Genomic DNA, 24,346 nt, shown 5'->3' with positions numbered 1-24,346 from the left:
AACCTTTGCTATTAGGAAAAACAATGGAAAGATAGGGGTGCTGTAAACTTTTGTAATGGTATGATTTCTGCTTAAAGGGCAGACTTTAATTTTTTTCTTTTGTTTTTTTGAAGTAGGGTCTCACTTTAGCTCAGGCTGACCTGGAATTCTCTATGTAGTCTCAGGGTGGCCTTGAACTCATGGTGATCCTCTTACCTCTGCCTCCTGAGTGCTGGGATTAAATGAATGCACCACCATGCCCGGCCAGACTTTAATTTTTGTTGAGACCATTGTGAAAATTGAGCTTTGGCTGGGGGAGTGCATAGGCTCTTTAAATTGTAAAGACATAGAACTTAGTTTTTTCTACACATTATTTAATGAAACTAATATTCAATCAAATGTTTAAAAAGAAAACAATAACATTAATGTTAAAAGTTAGTTATTAAAAGATATGATGTGATTTATAAAAAACACCTAATAAGGAAAAAAGAAAATATCACTTTTCTAATCAAATTATTGAAAATATAACTAATTTTATTAAAATGTTTGTTAATGTGTAATGGGTTTATTGTTTTAAATAAATTATTAATGAAAATTTTCTAGTTTAAAATTTTTAAAATATTTTTTTGTTTATTTATTTGAGAGCAACAGGAGGGGGGAGAGAGAGAGAGAGAGAAAGAGAGGGAGAGAGAATGGGTACACCAGGTTCTCCAGCCACTGCAAACGAACTCTAGATGCATGCGCCCCTTGTGCATCTGTCTAACATGGGCCCTTGAGCCTCAAACTAGGGTTCTTAGGCTTCACAGGCAAGTGCTTAACTGCTAAGCCATCTTTCTGGCCCCAAATATTTTTATTTACTTATTTGAAAACAGAGAAAGAGAATGAGGACAGATGGGGGAATGGGTAAGCCAGGGCCTCTTGCCATTGCAAACAAATTCCACATGAATGCACCTCTTTGTGCATCTGGCTTTATGTAGGTACTGGGAAATCAAACCCAGGCCATCAGGCTTTGCAAGCAAGTGCCTTTTATTATTGAACCATCTCTCCAGTCTTAGTTTAAGTTTAACCAGTGGTTATAACATACATCAGCAAAAGTTCTTGGTGATCCTTAATAATTTTTTATTATTATTTATTTATTTGAGAGTGACAGACACAGAGAGAAAGACAGATAGAGGGAGAGAGAGAGAATGGGCGCGCCAGGGCTTCCAGCCTCTGCAAACGAACTCCAGACGCGTGCGCCCCCTTGTGCATCTGGCTAATGTGGGACCTGGGGAACCGAGCCTCAAACCGGGGTCCTTAGGCTTCACAGGCAAGCGCTTAACCACTAAGCAATCTCTCCAGCCCCTTAATAATCTTTAAGTGTGTAGGTATTCCTGAGATCAAAATCTGTGAACCACTGATGTAAATAATTCCATATTTAAGTTAAAAAGTCTGACTCATGAAGTGTCCTGGGCATGTGGCTTTTTAGACAATTATATCAGGTGCTTACTGGAGAAGCTTGGTACATGTCAAGTCAATGTAAAGGTGTTCAGATGCTAGAGACCTTCAAGATGAGCTATGATAACTGCCAGACACAATCAGAACTAAAGGAATCAAGGAACGGTCAGAGAGAAATGGCTGGTCCACAGGAGGTGGATGAGGTTGTATGGGTAGTGACATCATTGGATGACCATGTTTCCCTAGTTTTCTCCAGCAACATTAGCAACCCGGAAGGAGAGACAGAAAATAAACATGTCAAACTATAGCTGGATGAGGCTTCAGGTGGGGTCTCTAGAAGTTACATTGTACTAGATATGTGACTGACATTTAGGTTATCTGCTGACTCCCTGAGTTAATTATCATGCCTACACTGAGTGTAGACATGATAGCCTGGAGGTGGTGTGAGGACATGAGAAAACCTATAGGAATAGGAGGGATTTCAATGGTGTGATAATGGTCTTTGGAAACTTGGAACCCTTGCAATTGGTGGGGCAAGGAGATATAGAAGCCAACAGTACAAGAGTGCTGACTGTGCCTGGTCCTGTGTTAAGCATTTATACTTTCCTTTAAGGTGGGGACTATGATCTTTGTTGGGCAGATAAGGACACTATGGCTTACTACAGGTCAGATATACTACATCCTTATCTGAGTCCTATTCCAGTCCTCTTTAATGTGCACTAGACTCCCAGTAACTTCCTTGTGGCAGGTGCTCAACTTTTTTTCTCCCATACGCTTTCCCACCCTTTTTCTGAAGATAGTGTTTTGCTGTGTTACTGGGGCTGATCTTGAATTCCAGGACTATAGCAATTCTACTGCCTGAGCCTCCCTACTAGCTGGGTTGTCACGACTGGCTCCCTATCTATACAACTGTACCACCTCATACAACCTTATCACATTTCTTATAACCAGTAGACTGAGTTGTTTATGTTTCTTCCTGGCTAAACTATGCTACAAGGACAGGAACTTTGATTCACATGTATACCACTAAAGATATAATAAGTGCTCAAGAAATACTCACCAGACTAATAAATGAATACATTTATTCCCAAAGAGTTAGGAAGTAAAGGAATCGGATTTGAAATGAGGTTAGAGACTGTATACAGCCTGAGCTACATAGTGAGAGCCTGTCTCTAAACACTAAAACCTTGGAGTATAGCTCAGTTATAGAGCACTTGTATAGCATATACAGGGCCCCGGGTTTCATCCCTAGCACCCAAAGAAAAAGAACAAAACAAAAAGTGATATCAGTTGACATCACCGTCTCAAGAACTATTACCTTAATGTCTTTGGCTCCGTTGTAGATGAGAAAAAAAGAGAATTGGCTGAAAAAAGCAGAGAGGAAGATAGATGCCATGCTGGATGGAGGACTGTACAGAGGGCCAAGGCAACAGCTAGGTTTCTCTACACTAGGCCACCAGGGCCCTGGTGTATAGACCTACTACAAAGGTTCTTCTGTGAATGACAAACTAAAAGGACTTCTGACTCTCCTGCTCAGTGAGAAACTCAGATGATGGAAAATTAACATCTCTTTCAAAGAGCAGACTCATTTGCCCTGCTCCCATGTTCCTCCTGAGGGATCCCAGCCTGTGAAATGCTGAGGAAGGTGCAGTAGCTCCAGCCACTTGAGAAAGGCGAAAGGCAGTCCTAAAGGGCCGACCCCTTCAGGAGGGGAAGGCTTGAGCTGCCCTCCTGACAACTTGGACTGAGCCCAGGTGACCTGTGGCCCCACTAGAGCCCTGAGCCTGATGGATTTCTGACTGTGCAGCCAGGGATTCTGTGACTGAGCACTTCAGAGACTTGGAGGTAAGATAAACTTGGGCTTTTTTTTTTTTTTAAACATGTCAAGCCATTGAGTAAGTTCATCTGGGAGGCCCTGTCGTGATGGTTCTGATAAACATCTTGTCTTGCCCTGGATTCCTGTTTTTTTTTTCTGATTTATTTATTTTTATTTATTTATTAGAGAGAGAGGGAGAGAGAGGGAGAGAGAGAAAGAATGGGCATGCCAGTGCCTCCAGCCACTGCAAACCAACTCCAGATGCATGCACCACCATATGTATCTGGCTTACGTGGGACATAGAGAATCAAACCTGGATCTTTAGGCTTTACAGGCAAGTGCCTTAATTGTTAAGCAATCTCTCCAGCCCCAGAATCTGGTTTTTCTGAGCAAGGCTTGAATGTCTTCAACAAAATTCCTGTTAAACTTAATGAGAATATGACCAATTTGGAATGTTCATACATTAAAGTTTCCAATAAAAAATCATTTAAAAAGTCTTGTCATGCTGGACATGGTAGTACACACCTTTAATCCCAGCACTATGGAGGCAGAGGTAGGAGAATTTCTATGATGTATGAGGCCAGCCTGGGACTAGATAGTGAATATTGGGTCAGCCTAGGCTAGAGTGAGACCCTCCCTCAAAAAAAAAAAAAAATCCTGTTAAGATTGAATCCTGGTGTTGGGGAACGGCTCAGTGTGCAAAGTATTTACCATGAAAGCATGGTTACTTGAGTTCAGATCTCCAGAATCCACATGAAGCTGGGTGTGATAGCATGTGTCTGCAATCCTAGTGCTCCTGTAGTGAGATGGAGGTGGAGACAGGCAAATCCCTGGAAGTTTCCAGGACAGTTGGCCTTCCGAATTCAACAGAAAACAAGCGACTGCCTCAAACAAGATTGAAGGGGAGGGCCAACCCCTGAAATTGTCTTCTGACTACTATGTGTACACTGTGGCATACAAGCTCTCACACTCACACACATAAACACACAAAGAAACACAAAAAAATTGATCCCTATTTTGAGGTATTCAGAAAGTGGAAACTTAGCACATATGCTTATAATCCCAGCATGCTGAAGGCTCAAGCAGAAGGATTTTGAGTTTAAGGCTACCCTGAAGTACATAGTGAGACCTTGTCTTAAACTAGCAAAGGAAAGAAGGTGAAAACTTGATCTAATTGTGGTATTTGGAGGTGAGAGGTTTGGAGGTGATTAAGGTTAATAAGATCTTAAAGGTAGAGTCCTAATCCAAAGGAAGTGTGGCTTTATAATAGAAGATGGTCTGTCTTGCACTGTGATGCCCTGTACCACTTGGAGACTTTGTCTAGAGTCCACAAGTGAGAAGGACTGCAAGATTCAGCTGTCTGATCTTGAACTCCCAGCCTTCAGGATCCTGTGCTGAATAAACCTTTATTCTTTATAAATTTGTTTCTGGAATTCAGTTGTTCTGATAGAAAATAGACCAAGATACCAAGAACAGTGGCAGTAGGCATAAAAAGAGGAGCAGGGAAAGATAGCCTTGCTATCAGGCTGGCTGGCCAGAGCTGCCTTCAGAACCACTGGAAAGCAATCTCCCTGCTCCTGCTCGTGACTCCTTGTTGCCAGGCTTGAACTTATTTCTCAGAGGATAAGAGTCAAATGTTTCACACATAAAATCCACATCTTTGGGGAGAAACAGACACCTAAAGACTTCCTCAAGGTTTTTTACATAGGATCACAGTTGTTCACCAATTCTTATGCCTGATGCTTTAAGGCTGTAGAAACTCTTAAGGTGGCTGCTTCTAACTTTTGGAAGACCTTTTGAAAGGCATATTATTTGGAGGAGTTCAGGACAAGGAGGCCTTCCATGGACCTTTAAGAACCCAATGAGGAACTGGAGAGATGGCTCAGTAGTTAAGATGCTTGCCTGCAAAGCCTAACATCCCTGGTTCTATTCCCTAGTACCTGTGTAAATCCAGATGCACAAAGTAATGCATGCATCTGGAGTTCATTTGCAGTGGGTAGAGGCTCTGGTGTGCCCATTCTCTCTCTCCTTGCAAATAAATAATTAAAAAATAAGAATAACTCCATGAACCCCAAGTTGGGAATCTCTGATCTGCCCACCTTTTATTGGTGGGGACTAGTAGTTGGGCATCACTTTTATGTATTCTTCCTTGGAACACTGTTGGTGCTCAAAAGAATTCTGAGAGTACAACACAATATATATATATAGTTAGTAAATTAATACCATATTTCACCATCTGTATCTAGTATTCACCCTGTGCACTCTAAATGACACAGTATTCTTGTCAACTGGTTGTCTAGTCTCTGCTTAAATACTTCCAATGACAAGGAACTTTATCTTTTCTTAGACACACTCAAGTCTGTCACTGTCATATTCATATATGCCATTGTCATATATACTTAGAAATTAGCATAAAACTTGTGGCTATTGTTTTGTAATATATTTTTTCTAGCCCCAGATTTGTAGCATATATATGTATCTATGTATTATATATATGATACATGTATATTACATATATGCTATATGTGCATATATGCTAAAGAATTTCTTTGTCTATACACTCATTTGCTGATTCATCCTTCAGACCAACAAGTTGATTATTCAACAAACATTTCTCAATTCCCTGTTCTGCTCTAGGATTGGCCTAAATGTAGGGAAGGGATGTGAAGATGAATAGGAAGTGGTCTCTGTACATGTTTGCATCTAAAACCAGACCTTCAGAGCTTACTTTTCTTTTCTTTTCTTTAGTTTTTCAAGATAGGATCTTGCTCTATCCCAGGCTGACCTGTAATGCACTATGTAATCTCAGGCTGGCCTCAAACTCATGGCAATCCTCCTGCCTCTGCCTCCTGAGTGCTGGGATTAAAGGTGCACACCACCACGTCCAGCCAGAGCTTACTTTCCTGAAATTCGCTTTAGGTTGGCAGAAAACCCATCACTTTAGCACTTTGTGGCTATGACATCAATCTGCTCTTGATTGATCTACTGGTACTAGTCCATCCATCTTAAGAGTTCCATTTCTAGAATTTATCTTTTCCTCTTTGAAAATGAGAATAGTTGGCTACTACCATTTTTATGCCCATACACCCCATTTATTATTACCCCTCAGAGTTCAACACCAAGAGTAAGTTCCTACAGTACTCTGGTACCCTAGGATTCCATCACCATGCTAGTCTTCTTCTGCCCACTTCTACCCAGAGGATGGATTCAGCATCTGTGTCTTTCTCTTTCTCGCTACAGTGACATTATTCTTTCAAATCCTGCCCTGCAGCAAAGGGCCTGTGGCCTTGCCAAGCCAATGACAACTGCCTTACATGAGTAAACTAGCTCTCCTCACAGAGGAGTGCCATTTTCCTATGGTTCTAACATTTCATGATTCTTACATATCCTCAGAGGTTGTGGCTGAGTATAAACATTATAGGTGCTGAACACTGATAACATATGTAAATTTTGGGTTTTAAAACTCAAGGTACAGCCAAGCCTGGTGGTACCTGTAATCCCAGCATTTGGAAGCTGGAGGCAAGAGGATCAGAGATTCAAGGTCATCCTTACCTACATAGTGAATTCTAGGCCAACCTGGGCTACATGAGACCCTGCCTTAGCCTCTTCCCACCAAAACTTCAAGTGAGCTGGTGTCTAGTTATTTGAATCATACATACAGTTAGTTGGAAGAACTGCCTGTTTTATGGCCTTGAGAAGTATGAGGTAGTTCTATCTGCCCCAGATCCAAAACCTTAACCCACAAGACCTTCACAATATGTTTTACTCAATGAGGCTTTTAATTTCTTTGATTCCTAGCTCCTGAAATTCACTATGAAAAGCAAACAATCCCATGAAGCCAGATATATCTTGAGGGCAGTTCTGGGAAAGGAGGAGCTCTGAGCTATGCCACTTCAACTAGAGATATTCTGTTTGTTCGGTGTACTTCAGCTACCCTAAGACTTCATTTATGAACCACTTGGCAAAAAAAAAAAAAAAAAAAAAAAAAAAAAAAAGTTAACAAAAATCTCTTTAGGGCATTAGTTCTCAAGCTTTATTTTGCTCAGGGATTCCATGGAACATTTTTAACATACAGGGTGCTGGGCCCTGAATGAGTTTCTAATTATTTCTAACCAGTTCCCAGGAGATGCCACTGGATAAGAGACACTATGCCTCAAACCCTACTGCTGTAAGTAAATATGTCAATACCTCCTCATTTCCCTCGGAGGAGAACGACTGGCAAAGGATAATATGCTGGTAAAGAGGTAGTAGGAGAGCAACTTCAGGAAGGGAAGTTGACTGGCTCAAAGAATCAGTCTTCTACTCTCTATCATTTATTTTGCATTGCTTCGCCTTCAGATCTGAACTAAGAATCTACCAATTAGGTTTCAGACCTGAGGATTTTATGCCCTTACTCATCCCTATGAAGGATTTCTCTGTACCTAATTCTAATCCCAAAAGGAACTTCAGTAACAGCTGCTGGTCTCAGCCTCCCCTTAGTTTTGGTAAGTCATGGAATCTTAAAGGACCAGTAGGCCTTGAGGGAAGGCCCTACATAGTGCTAACACACTCAGCATAGGCTATGTGAACCTGCCATCATGGAATTCTAATGAGCTATAAAGAAAGAAGCTGGCAAGCCTTTTAGTTCTGTCAAATGTACAAATCAATAGAATTACACACTGGTTTATACGATAAAGACAATTTTATTGCCCATAAAAGCCTTTAATAACTCATTTTTCCTGTTTCAGTAGGACCTTATTCTTTCTGATGAAAATCCAGTCATAGCATCTCTCATTAAAAATAAAATTATTTTGAAATAAATAAATATATAAAATAAATAGCATATACATTTCATAAATAGTTTGTCCTTATGCACAGTATCCATGCTTACATTTTAATATCATTTTCTTGCAACCTACCCCATCTCCCATTTCCAAAGGCAGGAAAACTGTATGTCGGGATGAATGAGATATCTGCAGAGCCAGGGCAGGGCTGGCTTGCAGTGGGGCTAGAGCCCCTAGGATTTGCTGAATGAAATTTTCCCAAAGTTCTATAGGTAGCATCTGGGGCAGATTCCCTGGTCTTTCATTTATACCACTCCTTAAGGTATTTGGGTAGATTGTGAGGCAAGACATCTTGGCCCTTAGCATCATGGCCCCTCATTCTCTGTCATGCCACCTCAGGAGAAAGAACATTTATAAAGAAAAAAGTATGTACAAGATTCCCTCAGGCCCTCCCCACCGCCCGCATCCCTCCCCAAAATAACCCAACTTTGATATACACTTTGAACAAGGGAACAGCTGGGTCAAGTTGAACAGTAAGTGCTTTTCAGTTATCTAAATTGATAGAAAGGAAGGATCGAAAAGCTATGCATATAGTGCTTGCAGGGCCAGCCGTGGCCACGGAATACATGGGTCACAGAGGTCACACCAGAGGTCCATTACCTATAGCGGAAGAGGTCTCTGGACATGGAGGGCAACTTAGAAGGATCTACTGGCCTGGGCAAAAAGTGAGTGAATTTCTGGTGTCGTTTAGTCCTGTATCCCTCCCGGGGTGAGCCGTCTTTATTCAGGGCCACATAATACTGTCTCTCCGAGTCCGAGTGTTTGTACAAGGTGGAGGCATAGGTGTTGTACCAGTTTTCTTCAAACTGTTCCCGGAAAACACATTCACGTGTGAGTTTCTTCTGTGAGGATGAGAAAATAAAGCAGAGCCCATTATATGATTATTTCTCCCATCCCAGCTTGCTGGTGGAGAACCCCTGAAATAGCAATAGCACATGGAAATTAGAAAAATTTCAGTCCTGTCTCCCCATAGTACTGAAGTATCTTTCTTCCAAGTAGCATAAACCACTCCTGATCATCCTTCATCCTGTTTCATGAGCCAAATAAAAATGTTCTTTCTTAAAGGGAGGAGATTGGAGGAGATGGCCTCAGCTGGTTCTCTGAGCCTAAGCATTTCCATCATGGACTTCCAGGGCCCCACTGGCACTCACTTAGCTTGCTCCTTATTTAGGGCTAATAATGTTCAAATCCATTGAGATTACAGTCACCCACATCACCTGACAGGCAAAGGCTGTGGATCTATATAAAGCTGCCTGGGAGGTGAGCTGTGATCTCTCCCAACAAGGGGCCTGTCAGATGGAAAGCTTGGGAAAGATCTCCTTGAAAAGCTCCTCCAATCTGCCTACTTCAAGCTGGCAGCTTCTGGGTCTCTTGCCTCTGGCCCTTCTCACACTTGATTGGTCCACCATACTACTTGCTGGGGTGGCCGATACTGAGTGCTGGGGACAGGCCTATCTCTTAGGTGTCAGGGAAAAATGTGTTCTGATTCCATGGGGTATAGGCAGCCAGAAAGCATGCTATGTGACTTAAAAGTCCGAGCCAGGATTTGGGATCCCCAGAAAGGGTTAAGGTCAGCAAAGTCACTCACCGTGCCCTAGTGCTGGGCTAGGTTCCAGAACAGAGAAAATATATTGCAGCCAGCCCAGTCATACCTAGGGGCTTAGCACTGTCACCAGCCCCTGAAACCATCATTCTTCATTTGTTAGTGTCATTTTCCCTTTGGGACTCAGTTGAAGCAAATCTGGAAATCAGGGACTGCTATGTTAATGTCAGAATCCTTGATTTGAAGACTGGCTCTTCTGCTTTCCACTGCAGTGTGTGTGCGTGCGTGCGTGCGTGCGTGCGTGCGTGTGTGTGTGTGTGTGTGTGTGTGTATGTGTACGCCTGTGCACACGTCTGCTAGTCAGCTACTTCTCCTTACACCCATTACAATTGAGGCTTGCTCCTTGGAAGTGTTAATGCCTCAAACCCTGAGCATATACTGATGAACTAGCCCAGCTTCCTGTTATCAGACCAGCTGGCTCTCTAATGGCAAAGGTGAAAGCAACCATATCACAGAAAAGTTTATGTTTGGATGAAGGGCTGAATGACTGTAGACATTACAGAGCAAGGCAAGGTCCCCCAAGTAGCCAGGAAGGAACAAGAAGATGCTAATCCTTTACAGTCCACAAAAAGACTCAAGTGCTAGATAAACATTTTTATCCTTTGCCTTACACTGTCCGAACATTAGTGGTAATAGCCTCTGATAAATAGAAAACCTAAAACGTACCGATCCATACAGTTCTCCTCGCTCATTCATTCCTAGGTACAGGCCAGAGTCCACACCCCGGATGCTGATCAGCCCCACAGCCAGGCTGATAAATTCCAGAATTCCTAGGGCAAAAAGGAGAATACCTTCCTGTTACTGAGCTTTCAGGTGACATAGCTACTTGTCATTTACGCCCAACTGGAGGGCAGTCCTTGGTGCCTATGGAGAATAGCTGGTGAACTTTTTTTTTTAAATATTATTTATTTATTTGCTTGAGAGAGAAAGAAAGGAATGGAATGGGCATGTCAGGGCTCCTAGCCACTGCAAATAAACTCCAGAAGCATGCACCACCTTGTGCATCTGGATTACATGGATCCTGGGGAGTTGAGCCTAGTTCCTTTGTCTTTGTAGGCAAGCACCTTAACTGCTAAGCCATCCCTCCAGCCCCAGCCTTTAAAAAAAATTTTTTTTTAAGGTAGGGTATCACTCTAACCCAGGTTGAGCTGGAACTCAGTCTGCTGTCCCACATGGGTCTCAAACTCACAACAATCATAGCCTCCTGAGTGTTCCTGAGGTGTGTGAATCCATCTTTTGCATCAAGAATCAAGAATCAAGCCTCTGAGAAGGTGTTAGTCTCTCCATGCCTCAGTTTTTCCTTGTGTAAAGAGGGAAAATGATCTCTGCTCTACTTAACATTCTTAGGCATATGATTTACTTGTTGATTTGGGGGTGCTAGGAATGGAACCCAGGGCCTTGAGCATGCTAGGCAAGAGCTCTATTGCTGAGCTACACCCCCAGCCTTCTTAGGCATGTTGTGAGGAAAGACCATGAGAAGGCTTTGTTACAAACATTCCATAATTATAAGATGTTCATGTAGTCAAATACCAACCATTTTAAGCAAAGAAAGAAAACTTTCTCAGTGCAAGAATGAGGCCAGGTTTCTGTTTCTTTCCCAAAGTCACCTTGCTCAAGCTGAACTTGTTTTGCACCCTCTCAGCTACCATGTCCTTAAAAGCCACATGAGGCTGTCAACTGCCTGTAGCTGACTCTAACAAATGCCACACAGACCACGCAGTAAGTTTGTTCACCCTGTTTATGGCAGGAGGTAAAAGTTGGCCTCATGAGAGCTTTCTCCTAAAAAGTGTTCTCAGCTAGTACAGCCCCAAACTGACAAGCCTGTCATTACCCCCTTCTCTCTGGAGAATTTAAAGTTTATCCACAGCAAAGAGTTGGCAGGTAGAACTGGACTTCATACTGATTTGAGATGTTGCAACTTGAAGGGGAAAGGGAAGAAATTCAGAAATGCCCTTTTAGCTGACAAGGTTAGAGGTGAAGATTTTAAATGTTTTCATTTACTCCATGAGAGGGGAAAAAAAAAGTCAACTATGAAGAGGGTAAAGGGACCCTGAAAATGAAATCCTGGCAGTGTTGAACACTATAATTTTGTCCTAAGACACTGCATCTATTATGTTGAGAAGTCCAGTGCACTCCGTTGTGCCACAGAGCCAAGTACTACATCTACTATGTAGATACAAAAACAGTCAAGTACATTCTTCTTGGATATTTGTGCCTCTAATCATGTTTTTTTCAACAGACCAAAAACTGTATGTAAATGTCTGAGGCATCTAAAATGATAAAATCAGTTCATGTCTAGCAATCTTTCATTCCAAATGTATAATTATTGAGGGTGATAGTATTCTGAATAGTCTACATAGGAGGCAGAGCTGATTTCATCAGCTAAAAGAACTTGAGACAGGATCTGGCTATGTAGCCAAGTCTAGTGTCAAACTCACTATGTAGGCCAGGCTAACCTTTAATTTGTGATCCTTCTTGCTTCTCTCTCTCAAGAGCTAAGGTCAAGGTTTACAAGTGTTGAATTTTGCAATCAGTTTGAAAAGTCTAGTGAGCAACCTCCTGTGGAGCTCTAGACCTTGGTGGGCCTGATGGTTTTGGAGGTATGTTTCTGTGGTTCACCTGGATCTGTTTGAAGGATGTGAGGTTCTTCTGCCACCAGTCAATAGGACACTTAATTAGGGTTTGGTTTCTGCATCTCATTGAAATCCGCTGCATTCTATTCTTTGATTACCTTTGCAGGATGAAATAGCAGCCTCGGGAAATGTTAGGAGGGAAGGGGCTAGCCAGCATTGATAGGTACTAATCAAACATGGTCTTAATTGACCCAAATCTTCAATTACACTGCAGAAGTTTCTTCCCTGCTTAACATTTTAATAAATGAGTCATAAGAGGACATAGTAGAGCTGCTTTTATTAGTTCTAGAAGACAGGCAGTTAAGAGAGATGAGACACTCAATATCCAAAGAACTTTCAAGAGGTTAGAAAAATGGGCTGGCTCCAACAATGTAAGTGTGGTTATAACCAATATAAAGTACTGGACTCTGGTCCCCAAAACCAGTTTTACAAGATGTTTGTGTTTGGGGTTGAGGTTTTGTTGAGAGAGGGTGAGCCTCATGTGCACACCATTGAGTTAAGCATACTCTATTACCAAAGTTTGTCTTCTCAGTTATCTATTTCACTCTTTGTATCTCTGTACCCGTGTATTTTTTTAAACTTATTTATTTGAGAGAGTGAGTGTGTCAGAGAGAGAAAATAGAAAGAATGGGCACTCCAGGGCCTCCAGCCACTGCAAACAAACTCCAGACACATGCGCCACCTTGTGCATCTGGCTTATGTGGGTCTTGGGGAACTGAACCTGTGTCCTTTGACTGCAGGCAAGCACCTTAATGGCTAAACCATCCCTCCAGCCCTGAGTATGTTTTTTTGGTGTTAGTGTGGGTGCTGAACCCAGTGTCTCAATGATGCTATTTTAGTTATTTGTAAGTCTGCCTGTTTCTACAATGGAGAGATGTGGTCCAGTGAAGCATATATAACAATGTCTTAAGGGATTTCATTGAACAAAGTTAGCTCTGTATGATAGGTGATTAACAGGATTTTAGAAAATATAAGCTAAAATGGGTCAAATTAAAATCAAAAATTGGCTGGATGGGTTGATTTATGTCTGTAATCCTAGCTAAGGCAGGAAGTTCTGACTAGTCTAGGCTACATAGTTCAACCCTCTCTATAAAATGAGAAACCAAGCTGGGCACTGTAGTACACACCTTTAATCCCAGCACTCAAGAGAGGTCGTGAGTCTGAATCCAGTTTGGGGCTACAGAATAAGTTCCAGGTCAGCCTGGGCTAGAGTAAGACCCTGTCTTAACAAAATACAAGACATACTACTAATAATAATACTAAAAATAATGACCAGCTGTGGTGGCACACACAATTGGGAAGCTGTGACAAGAGGATCTCAAGTAGGAGGCCTTGTTTCAAAACACTTTTAATTTGTTAGGTAGTCAAGGATGGTCTTGAAATCCTCCTTCTGCCCCCACCTCCCAAGTGCTGAGGTTACAGGTGTGCACCTTGATCCTTTGACTTAAAACATAATTTAAAAGCCAATGTAAAAATAGAAAAAGGGTAAAAGCTATTAAGATGTTATTAAGATCTAAGGCTGCATTGGGGGTGGGAATGCTGTATTTAGAGCTTGCTATGGGAAGGCAGGAGCATGCTCAGAGTAGAGTGGATAGCATGGTAAAGAAATCAGAAGGCAGGCCATGATTCAGTTCTGGGCGCTAACCTCGGAGGGACAACAGCCCCTGGTGCTTCAGCCCTTTGTTCTGTTCACAGGTTACTTCCAAGCTTCCAGTCATAGCTCGCTCACTCTCTAAGTATCTTATGTCTCTCTCGCACTACCCTGTGCTCATTAAGTAGCAGAGAGCAGTTTGTGATCTCACCATCCAAGACCCGGTGTGAGAACAAATCATGAAACCCAAGAGGTGTGGCCATTTGAGTCACCACAGTTTTTCTCCAACTCTCTGTTAACCCTGATGCCAAAGGACAGATCATACAGGAAGTCACTTGGGTTGCATCCAGTAAGAGGGGTCTCCAACAGCTGGAATCATCCCTGCCCAGCTGTCTTTGGGCATCATTTCCCTTTGCCAACTTTCCTATTAGCTGGATTCAGACTGTGGGAACCCATGGCACATGATGATGGAACAGATATTTCTAAACCTTTTTCTGAATCCCAGCCAGCATGATGGGGAGAGAGAAAGCAAGCCATTTTCATATTTTCCCAGCTACAGCTGGACAGGGGTGTTAACAGCAGAGAGTTGAGGAAAAGTATGAAGAAGACAAAGTTTGTCTTTCCTCAGTTATCTCTTACCCCTTTGAAGGCCCAGGACCTCTGTCTACTCTTCCTCATCTTGACCTGCCCACCTCACACTCAGGCCTTTTCCTGACAATTTCCAGACTCTTCTCTTCTTACACCTCTCTCCTCAGGGCCTCAATCAAAACTGATCTGTCCTGGGCCCCACTACTTCAGAACCTAGCTAGATGACTGCCTAATGTGTCATTTAATCTGGTTCCATGACTCGCCTGAGCTCCCTCAGCCATCCTGTCAGACCTTCAGGGCCAAGACCGTGCTGCCCTGGCACCTTGCCAAATAAGAACCAGATCGCTCAAAACCCAAAGCAGCTGCGGCAGTCTGCTCTCTCCCACCTGGCAGGAGGCCTCTCCTCCAGTCTGGCTCCCAAGCCCTGCTCTGCCAGTCCACAGGTGCCCCTCAGGAATGTCAGGATCCCGGTGAACCTCATGTAACTGCCACCAGCCAGGCGGGGACTGAAATACCCCTGGCTACTGGTTGCAGATGGAGAGCAGGGAACATGTGCAGTGCCAACAGGTTATTATTTGGAGTCGGGGCTGCTCTTGGGCTCAGCCTGAACACATGGATTCCAGGGTAATCCTTGGGGGCCCTGCTCTCCAATTACAACAAATAGCTATTTACTTTACATGGCCTTTGGAGACTCCCTCCTCCCCCCAAGCAGAAATCTATAATATTTTATATCTTAAGTCTGGCCTACTTTACCCTGCTGGAATGTTGACTGCTAAAGCACTTATGGAATGTTAAAGTTTCGATTTATTGAATACCCTGGCTGATTAACTCAAATGTGGAAGGAGGAGAGTGTGAGCAAACTCAAACACCACCTATTTCTGTGCCAAAAGTTAAACTGAGAAAGAGCAAGCGCGTGTTTGGAAGTTGGCAGGGGAGGTTACAAAGAGATAGTTTTGACCAGTTATCATTGCCTTTACAGGAAATCCATGGAGCTGCCAGGAAGCTAAGGAAGGAGGGAAAGAGGAAAGGGAAAAGGTGATGCAGAGGTGGTCTCAGGCAGTTTGTTTTTTTCTAAAAGGCCAAACGAAAACTGAAGCAGCCAGTTAAGCAGCCGCGCAAACATCCCTTCCCAGGCCAGCTTTATTTCCTTTGGTTTCTCCTTAAACTTAACACCCTTAGCAGACCTGGGAGATGAAAAGAAATCAAGATGTGTCTTTAGGGAGGTAATTAAAGACCACTTATCCCAAGAGCCTATTACTGATTTATGTTGACCTTGTAGATTATTGGGCTCAGCTCAGGCAGAGTCAGACAAATACTTGGAGCAGCTGGGAGCTGTGCACATAGTTTCTCCACTTTCATTGTCCCCACCCCACATCTCTTCATCATTTCATACTTCTCCCACATACATACATGCATGCATCATACACACATACATGTTTCCTTTATATGTTAACTATCCCAATACCTTTAAGCTATTTTGGGGAGTCTCTGAAGCTAGGGTGGGAGTCCCATTCCTTATGAAGAGAAACAAAAGGGGACTGCAAAATCACAAGTGATGGAAGGGAAAGGAGCCAAGTTAACACTCCCTCTCCTCCTACCCCACCTCATCACCCTTTTGAGGACCTGCTGCAAGTTTATACAGACACCTGCACCCCTCCATTACCCCTCCCAACCTACTGTACTCCAGCTCTGTCTGAGTGCATTTTTCCAAGATGACATAGATCTCATTAGGGTTCCTGCCTGCTCCCAGCAAGGAAGACAAGCCCTGGTCCTAAGTTGTTTGTTAGCCTGGGCCTTAATCTGGACCGTGGTCCCCCGTTTTTACTATGCACTCCAGATGCAGCCCCAGGAAAGCATGCAGAATAGGAAGGTGGGGAAGTTTGAGGGTGGGGGAGGGTGGGCAAGACCGTGCGTGCCATGCTTGAGAGTAGGTAGAGCCTGGTGCTGGTTTAGGAGTGGAAGGTGCCCTTGTTGGAGTCTAGGGAGCTTGGGAGGAAGCAGAAGATATTGAGGGCTGGAGAGAGGAGGACACAAGGTAGCTGTCACAGCACCTGCATGATGGCTTAACAAAGAATAGGAAGATGAAAATAAAAATGGTAAATTACTGGAAACGGAACCCATTTGTTGAGCAACCTAAAGATCTCCGTCCCAGATCAGGGCTTATATATTAGTTGTATAATTAGTTCTGTATGTGAGGCAGGCAGCTGTGTTCACTGAATAGTGGCAGGCAGGGAGTGGCAATCCTGGATGGAAGTTAGACGTTTCCTATCTATGGCCCAGGGAACACCTGTTTCTAGGGTTCGAAGTGGGTTCTGGACATGCTCCTCACAGGGGCAAGGAGGCAGCTGTAGGCAAAAGCTGTCCCAAGACTTGTGACATTACATGATGGAGCCCTCGAGGTTTACCCTAGATTCCTGGAGAGTTGGCTCATGCCATGCTGTGGGGATTGAGGCAGGACAACACCGAGGCGGATGTGTGTCACTGATGCCGGGTCCCTGCCAGATAAAAGTGACTCTGGTGCGGGCCCCCTGCCCACCCCGTCCGTGCGCGTGCAGGCTCCCGCTCTAGGCGATCAGAGGGGGCAATAGGCCTGCTACCCTCGACGTTGGGCCACCGTCCCCGGCTCCCTAAGAGAGGACACCCGCTCCTCTCCCAGCTCCACCTGCTTCCCAACTGCGCCCGTCGCTCTCGGGGGAGGGAGGGTGGAGCAGGGAAAGAGGCCACTCCGCAAGGCGCCTCCGCCCCCTCCCGAGAGCGAGCATCGCCGGGTGTGGGGGGGCCCAGACGCCGCGCGGCTCCGCTCCGCGCCACCGCGTCCCCAATCGACGGGCCTGGACGGCACCCGGCCCCGGGGATGGTCGGCGGGCCCCACGCGGTAGCCGAGAGTCGTGGGCTCCCCAGCGCCGTCCACCCGCCTCCCACGGCCCCCGGCCGCGTCCTCACCGAAGCGGCTGTGGTCGTGGCGGGTGCCGTGCACCGTGCCGTTGGGGAAGATCTCCAGGTGGAAGCCGGTGCGGCAGTAGAGCTGGCGGCGCCGCAGGATCCCCTTCAGGTGGGCGAAGTCTGTGGGCGAGCCGCGCTGCAGCTTCCCCTCGATCTGGCCCAGGCGCTCATTCAGGAAACCCGGGGAGTCGGCTAAGGGCACGTTCCCCAGAGACGAGGAGAAACCGTGCAGATCCCAGTCCAAGGAGGCGAAGACCCCCCCCACCTCCGCCATGGTGCGGCCGGCGGGCGGCGCGGGCCGTGCGGGGCGCGCTCGGGCCGAGCCGGGGCCGCGGGGCGCGAACAGCCTCTCCCCGCGCCGGGCACGGGCGGTCCGGGGGTCGCTCGCCTCGCTAGCTCGCCGGCGGCTTCGCTCCGTGCTCTGCCCAGCCCCGGGAGACGTCTGTTCGCGTCCGAGCAACTTCTTAGCGGCGGGGAGCGTGGGGCAGCCCGCTCCTGACCTTGCGCTCAGTCAAAGTGCGGCTTCCCCTCCGCATCCATCTCTCCTGGCCTCTCATAGCTGGCTTCGTCGAGCTATCAAATGCAAACGGCACTTTATATACATACCCACTCCCCTTCCATTGACATATTGGATATTTAAATACAAGCCACACCTCACTGGCATCCCCTCAGAGATTGGTGTGTGGGTTCTTTTTTTTCCCTTCTCGTATCCATTTGGCTCTTTTTGGGAGAGGGAGGTGGAGGGGGAGTGAGCGAGCTTCACTCCCTCTTTTATTATGAAAAAAAAAATGGCAGGAAAAAGCTACACATTGCAGTGAGGCATAACTGCTTTTGGCAGGTTTTCTAAAACTGCTGATGAAATAACGGAGTCTAGTGCGTGGAGGCCGTTGGCGCCCACGGCCACTCGGGCCTGTTCCGTGGGGGTCTGCCGGCTGGCCTGCCGCACTGGGACTATCTCCATCTCCCATGTAACGTCCAGTTGCTCCCCTATGGAAAATGCCAGGAGACTAGGGCAGGGGGGCGAGGTTTCTGCGCTTCTGCCCAGGCTGCTAGGACACTAGTCCCACTCCCCACCCGTACGTCCACAGTGGGCTGAAGAAGGGGAAATTTCGGAAGCGAATGCAGTTGCAAAATTTAGAATTGGGGGTGGTGGAGTCCCTGTTGATTAGATGGTGGGGGCCACTAAGGGACTAGGAGAAGCAGGGACACCCTCTATTCCAAGAAAGGGGACCTTTTTAAATGGTCGTTGTTACTGAAGGATAGGAGTGGGGAGTAAGAAATAGAAAGCAACCTTGTTGAAAAATGATCTCCACTGCCTTTCTGGGCGCGCTTTTACAAGGCTCTCGAGAGCAAGCTTGATCAGAGGCCATTGGAAGCCTGGTGAGGTTTTACCCCACCTCTTTTCTCGTTGGAAACAGGTGTTTCCTCGCTCTGTCCTGTGCCCCATTCCGATATGTTCTATCAGGAAGAGTGGCAGTTCGGGTGGGAACTGGTGGCAGCCAGGACAACTGACAGAGGCGAAGAGGACCCGAGGAGCAGGTGCCTAGCCTGCCTCGAGTCACCGCACCTCTGCCCTGCACCTGAACCCCATGGTCCCTCTGAGACCCTGGCGCTCGGCCTCCTCTCGCCTATTAAATAGCGCTGTTGCAGTTTTCACACGCTGCAGGCGCTGGAGGTCTTCCCAGGTTCCCGCAGCCGCTGAACCTCCCCGCCCCCTCTCCCCCGCCTCCTTTAGCTCCTCTGCAGCGCCTCCTGCTGGAGACCCCGTCTCGCGGCAAGTTCGAATTGAGCCCTTGCTTTTGCAGCCCTCTCCCTATACACCCTGTGTTCACACCGTAGAACCATAGCAATTCTTGGTTTGCAACAACCTCGTGACTTGGTCCCTTTGTGCCTCTTTAGCTCAGAGGGAACCTCCAGGACCAAGCATATCTGGAACATGTAGATACACAGAAATTTGTTATGTTCCCAGTAGTAGGGAACATAGATATAAGTCATCTTCCAATTGTACTAGACACAGAAATGCAAAAGGTGGTGTACGTATTGGAGTATGTATAGGTGACATAATAGGTTGTCTTGAATATACTTAAAAAATATCCAAAACAAGCCAAAATGGTTTCTTCACCCATCTGCAATCTAAGTACTTGGGAGGCATAGGGATTGAGAGTTTGAGGTCAGCCTGAGACACATAGTGGAAACCTTCTCAACAAAAAAATTATCCAAAGTTCCAGGCATGGTGGCTTACAACTTTTATCCCAACACTTGGGAGGCTGAGGCAGGAAGTTCGCTACAAGTTCAAGGCCAGTCTGGGCTACACAGTGAGTTCCAGACAAGTCCTGGATACAAAGTGAGACTTGGTCTCAAAAAGAGGCCAAATAAAATAAATTTTCCAAACTAAGAAGGCAGAAGGAGTGGGAGTATAGATGTCATCTCATCCACATGCTGCTAATTGTTGAAGCTGGATGATGGGAACATGGATGCTTATAAATTCTACGTGAAATTATATGTGAAAATATGTATATGATATGAACATTTCCCTAATAAGCTTTATAAACTTGATGCATTGCAGTACAATCATGAGTTCAAGGCCAGCCTGGGCTACAAAACAAAACCACAACGAAACAACACGAATAAAATAAAATCAAAACCAACAGCAGTAAAATCAAGCTTTACAAATGCTTGCCTGGCATGCACAAGGCCCTGGGTTCAATCCTCAGCGCTGTCAAAAAAGCTTTATAAAAGGGACTGACAAAAGAACAAAGAAACCATTCCTTCTTTCTTTCTAAGGATTGGTAAATTCAGTGAGATAATGGAGAAGGAAGGCCTTAAATTAAGAGTAGTATGTAAATGACTAGACTACTGGACAGTATAAGGTGTACAATGTGGAATCATAAAGCAGAAGACTGACCTGGGAGTCAGGGCCCAGTACTGGGCTAAGGAGGCCTTTGTGATGGATAGACCTTGAAGCAAAGGTGGGAAGAATTCTGTGCAATCAGGAGGGTCACTTCCCAGAAGGAGGAAATAGTAACAAAGAAAGTGCAATTTTTATTGTTAAAAATCTAATTCTTGGGAATTTTAGTGAGCATCAAATGAAATAACATAGATGAAGCACCTTTGAGAAGCACATGATACAAAGGATTTAGTTACCTCTATAATGAAATAAACTGTACACTCTGGGAAATTTTTGTATTCTTCAACCCTCTGCATCCCTGAGGTCACCAACCACAGTTGACATATTTACAATCCTGTTTGATTAAAGTTCAGAGATTCAAGTATTCTATTGCCCTCCTAGGGCTCTTTTGAGATTAAGGTGATGATTCAGTTTTAAACAATAATTCTGTGAACCGTTCCAAATGACAGCACTTTCATAAAACTTAGTAATTTTTACAACCTTGTGGAGTAACATTATCTCCATTTTAGAGGTGAGAAAACTGAGGGGAGGTCAGGTGAGTAGCACAGAAAGTAACAAGTAGCACACTCAGATTCACAGGGACAGATTGATCTCAACTCATGGGTTTGGGGATTATGCAGAAATGAGTACCAGAGCCTAGAGAGATTTCAGAGTATGTCACTTTATGGGAAAGCTTCACTGGGATACAACCTTGGGCTAAGATTGGGCTGGATGAATGGGACAAGAAGAAAAATGCATATTAAAAAAGAGAAGAAGTAAAATTAAAAAAGAGAGAGAGAGAGAGAAGAAGCCAGGCATGGTGGTGTGTACCTTTTTTTTTTTTAAATTTTTCGTGGTAGGGTCTCACTCTAGCTCAGGCTGGCCTGGAATTCACTATGTAGTCTCAGGGTGGCCTCGAACTCACAGTGATCCTCCTACCTCTACCTCCCAGTGCTGAGATTAAAGGCGTGTGCCACCATGCCCGGCTGTGTGTACTCCCAGCTCTGAGGATGCAATAGTAGGAGGATCACTGTCAGTTCAAGGCCAGCCTGGGACTACAGAATGAGTTCCAGGTCAGCCTGGGCTAGAATGAGACACTACCTTGAAAACAAACAAACAAACAAACAAACAAATAGATTAGAACCTGCTAGGCCTAGTGGAACAAAGTTGTAATTCAATCTGCTCAGGAGGCTGAGGCAGAACAATCTCAAATTCTCTGGGCTACAGAGCAAGTTCAACGTAGCCTGGGAAACATAATGAGACCCTGACTCAAAATTGAAGACAAAGACTGCAGAGATGGCTTAGTGGTTAAGGTGCTTGCCTGCAAGGCTGACAAACCCAGATTTGATTCCCCAGTACCTATCCATGTAAGTCATATGCACAAAGTGGCACTTGCATCTGGGGTTCATTTGCAGTACTAGAAACCCTGGCATGCCCATTCCCTATCTCTATCTGCCCCTCTTTCTCTCTCTCAAGTAAAAAAATATATATATATAAAAAAAAAATTAAGACAAGTCTGGGGATGAAGCTTGGGAGAGTAGTGGCCTACCATGCATAAGGCCTTGGGTTCAATCCATAGTGCGGAGATGAAGGGTGGTACAGAAGAACACAAGCCCTCACTGGGTTCAGGGCCTCTTTTATAAAGTGACAATTACACCCCATTCCCAAGGATATTGTGAGAATTAATGAAATTGCTTGCCATTGTCCAGCACATGGAGGGCACTCAATACCTTACACTCCTTTCTCCTTTCCGAACAGTTCACAAGGATGATGTGGAAAACAAAGCAATTAATGGGAAAAGGATGTAGAAAACAATTCAAGAAAAAGGGTGGCTGGTATGGTGGCACACAACTTGTAAACTCAGTATTCTGGAGGCTGAGACAAGAGGGTCATGAGTTCAAAGCCAGCATGGGCTACAGAGCTAGCCTCTGTCTTAAATAAGTAAAAATAAACAGTAAAATAAAAGTAAGCCATTTTTTAAAAAAATTCGAAGTGCTGGGAATGAAACTCAGGGCCTTGTACATGCTAGACAAGTAATGAACTATTGCCTAACTCCTCCCCGACAGAGGTTCTGACTTCCACTATGAGTGAGGCTGGAAGGCAAAGATGGAAACAACCTGCCAGGCTCGGTTCCTGGCTGAAGAGCAATGGGATGCTGAAATGCTGATGTGCACTTTCCCTACCCATAGTCTTTCCCCAAGAAGTGGAAAAGCATGTCTGCCCAGCTCCTCATTTTCCAGAAAATTTACAAATTTTTTGTCCTTTGTAACTGAGTTTCCCTGATAAGGGATGGGAGAAGCTGTCTTGCTAGGCAAATACTACAAGAGTGAGGCAGGGAATGGCCCAGGACATCAGTAGTTAAGCACACCCTGGGTGATTCACATATATTATTATCTCCTGTGTGCCTTATCGTAATTTTAAGATATAGATTTGTTCCCATTTTACAAATAAGGAAACAGGCCCACAGTCATTCAATAACTAGTAGCAGTGATAGTTTTTAAAGCTATACATTTTTTCTTTTATGGGGTACTGGGGCTTGAACTCATGGGCTGGTACATGCTACACAACCCAGATTGCTCTGAATCTTGATTTTAACTTAGGGCTTAACAAAATACCAAACTACCTCAGTTTACTTCCAAAAAAGAGCTTGTATTGCCATTTTGGTCATTTGTTCCTGCCTAACTCACTCTTGCTTTCTATGGGCAACAACAGAGACTAGAATTTGGACATTCTATTGCTAGTGTCAATGTCTAGCTTCATAATCTCAGCTCTAAGCCATTCTAGGTGTTGGAAATTTGGTTTCCTCTTCTGTATGATGCAGATGACAAGGGTTGCTGTGAAGTTTAAATGAAATAATATATAGGACGGGTTTAAAATTGTGCCCAGCAGGGGTTGTGTAAATTGTTCAGTTGGTAAAGGCATTTGCTTATAATGCCTGCCAGTCCAAGTTCAATTTCCCAGAACCCATGTAAAGCTGGATGCAAAGTGTTGCATGCATCTGTGATCTCAATAAGTAAATAAATAAATACATTTAAACATATATCATCGGGCTGGAGAGATGGCTTAGCGGTTAAGCGCTTGCCTGTGAAGCCTAAGGACCCTGGTTCGAGGCTCGGTTCCCCAGGTCCCACGTTAGCCAGATGCACAAGGGGTTCTGAATATTTACATTTTGCCAGGCCTCAGTCATGTTTCTTTTTATAGTTTTTTTTTTAAATTATACTTTTTGTACTTAAGGAAGGGATGAAGTACATAAGATTGGCCACTGGCTGAGTCACCCCAAAGCAATCAACTCAAACTTCAGTCATCTTTCTGTGAGATATTAGGCCACTCTTATTCTCTCTAGGCTTTGGAGTTACCACACTGTCATCTCTGGGTGGGCAAGTAAGGGAGTGGAGGCCTGGGGAAAACAGGAAGTTGCTCATTTGTATAATTCATTTACTGAGCATCCTAAGTGCCAGGCACTTTTCTAAGTGCCTTGCATTTAAATCACGTCATAACACCATGAGGTAGATGGCATTATTATCTTGATTTTAAACAGATGTTGAAACTGAGGGCTAGAGAAGTAAAAAAAGTCACTTTCTCAGTGTCATAAGGCTGGTATATGGTGCAGCTGAAATTCAGAATTGGAGTTTGGCTCCAGAGATTGCTGTTGATGAAAACTCTATCTGAAGGATGCTGGAGCCTTATTCAAAAGAGAAAGTAGGGGCTGGAGGGATGGCTTAGTTGTTAAGGCCCTTGCCTGTGAGGCCTAAGGACCCAGGTACAATTCCACAGTACCTACATAAGCCATATGCATAAGGTGGCACATATGTCTGGAGTTTGCAGTGGCTGGAGGCTCTGGTCTGCACATTCTCTCTTTCTCTTTCTCTTTCTGTGTGTGTGTGTGTGTGTGTGTGTGTGTGTGTGTCTTCCTCTCTCTCAAATAAGTAAATAAATAAATAACATATTAAAAAGTGTCTTTATTTATATAAAAAAGAAAGTATTATAACATGGCCCAATCATCTTTTGAACAAGGATAAATCCCAGGTTAAAGCAGTAATCAGTAG

At 44.5% G+C, this 24,346-nt stretch overlaps 1 protein-coding gene across 1 annotated transcript; it reads right to left on the bottom strand.

The window, feature by feature from the left end:
* Nucleotides 1-8,515: 8,515 nt before the first annotated feature.
* On the bottom strand, nt 8,516-17,687 carry Fgf16 (fibroblast growth factor 16). The gene is made up of 3 exons (XM_004666980.2): nt 17,414-17,687; nt 10,325-10,428; nt 8,516-8,897 (listed from the first exon to the last, which is right to left on the bottom strand). Exons 1-3 carry the CDS (start codon nt 17,685-17,687, stop codon nt 8,652-8,654), a joined length of 624 nt encoding a protein of 207 aa, XP_004667037.1. The 3' UTR covers nt 8,516-8,651.
* Between the last annotated feature and the right edge of the window lie 6,659 nt (nt 17,688-24,346).

The sequence above is a fragment of the Jaculus jaculus genome, chromosome X (assembly GCF_020740685.1).
Source record: "Jaculus jaculus isolate mJacJac1 chromosome X, mJacJac1.mat.Y.cur, whole genome shotgun sequence".
In the NCBI taxonomy this organism is placed as follows: Eukaryota; Metazoa; Chordata; class Mammalia; order Rodentia; family Dipodidae; genus Jaculus; species Jaculus jaculus.
The sequence above is the reverse complement of the archived record's forward strand: the minus strand, read 5'-3'. Positions and strand labels throughout refer to the sequence as shown.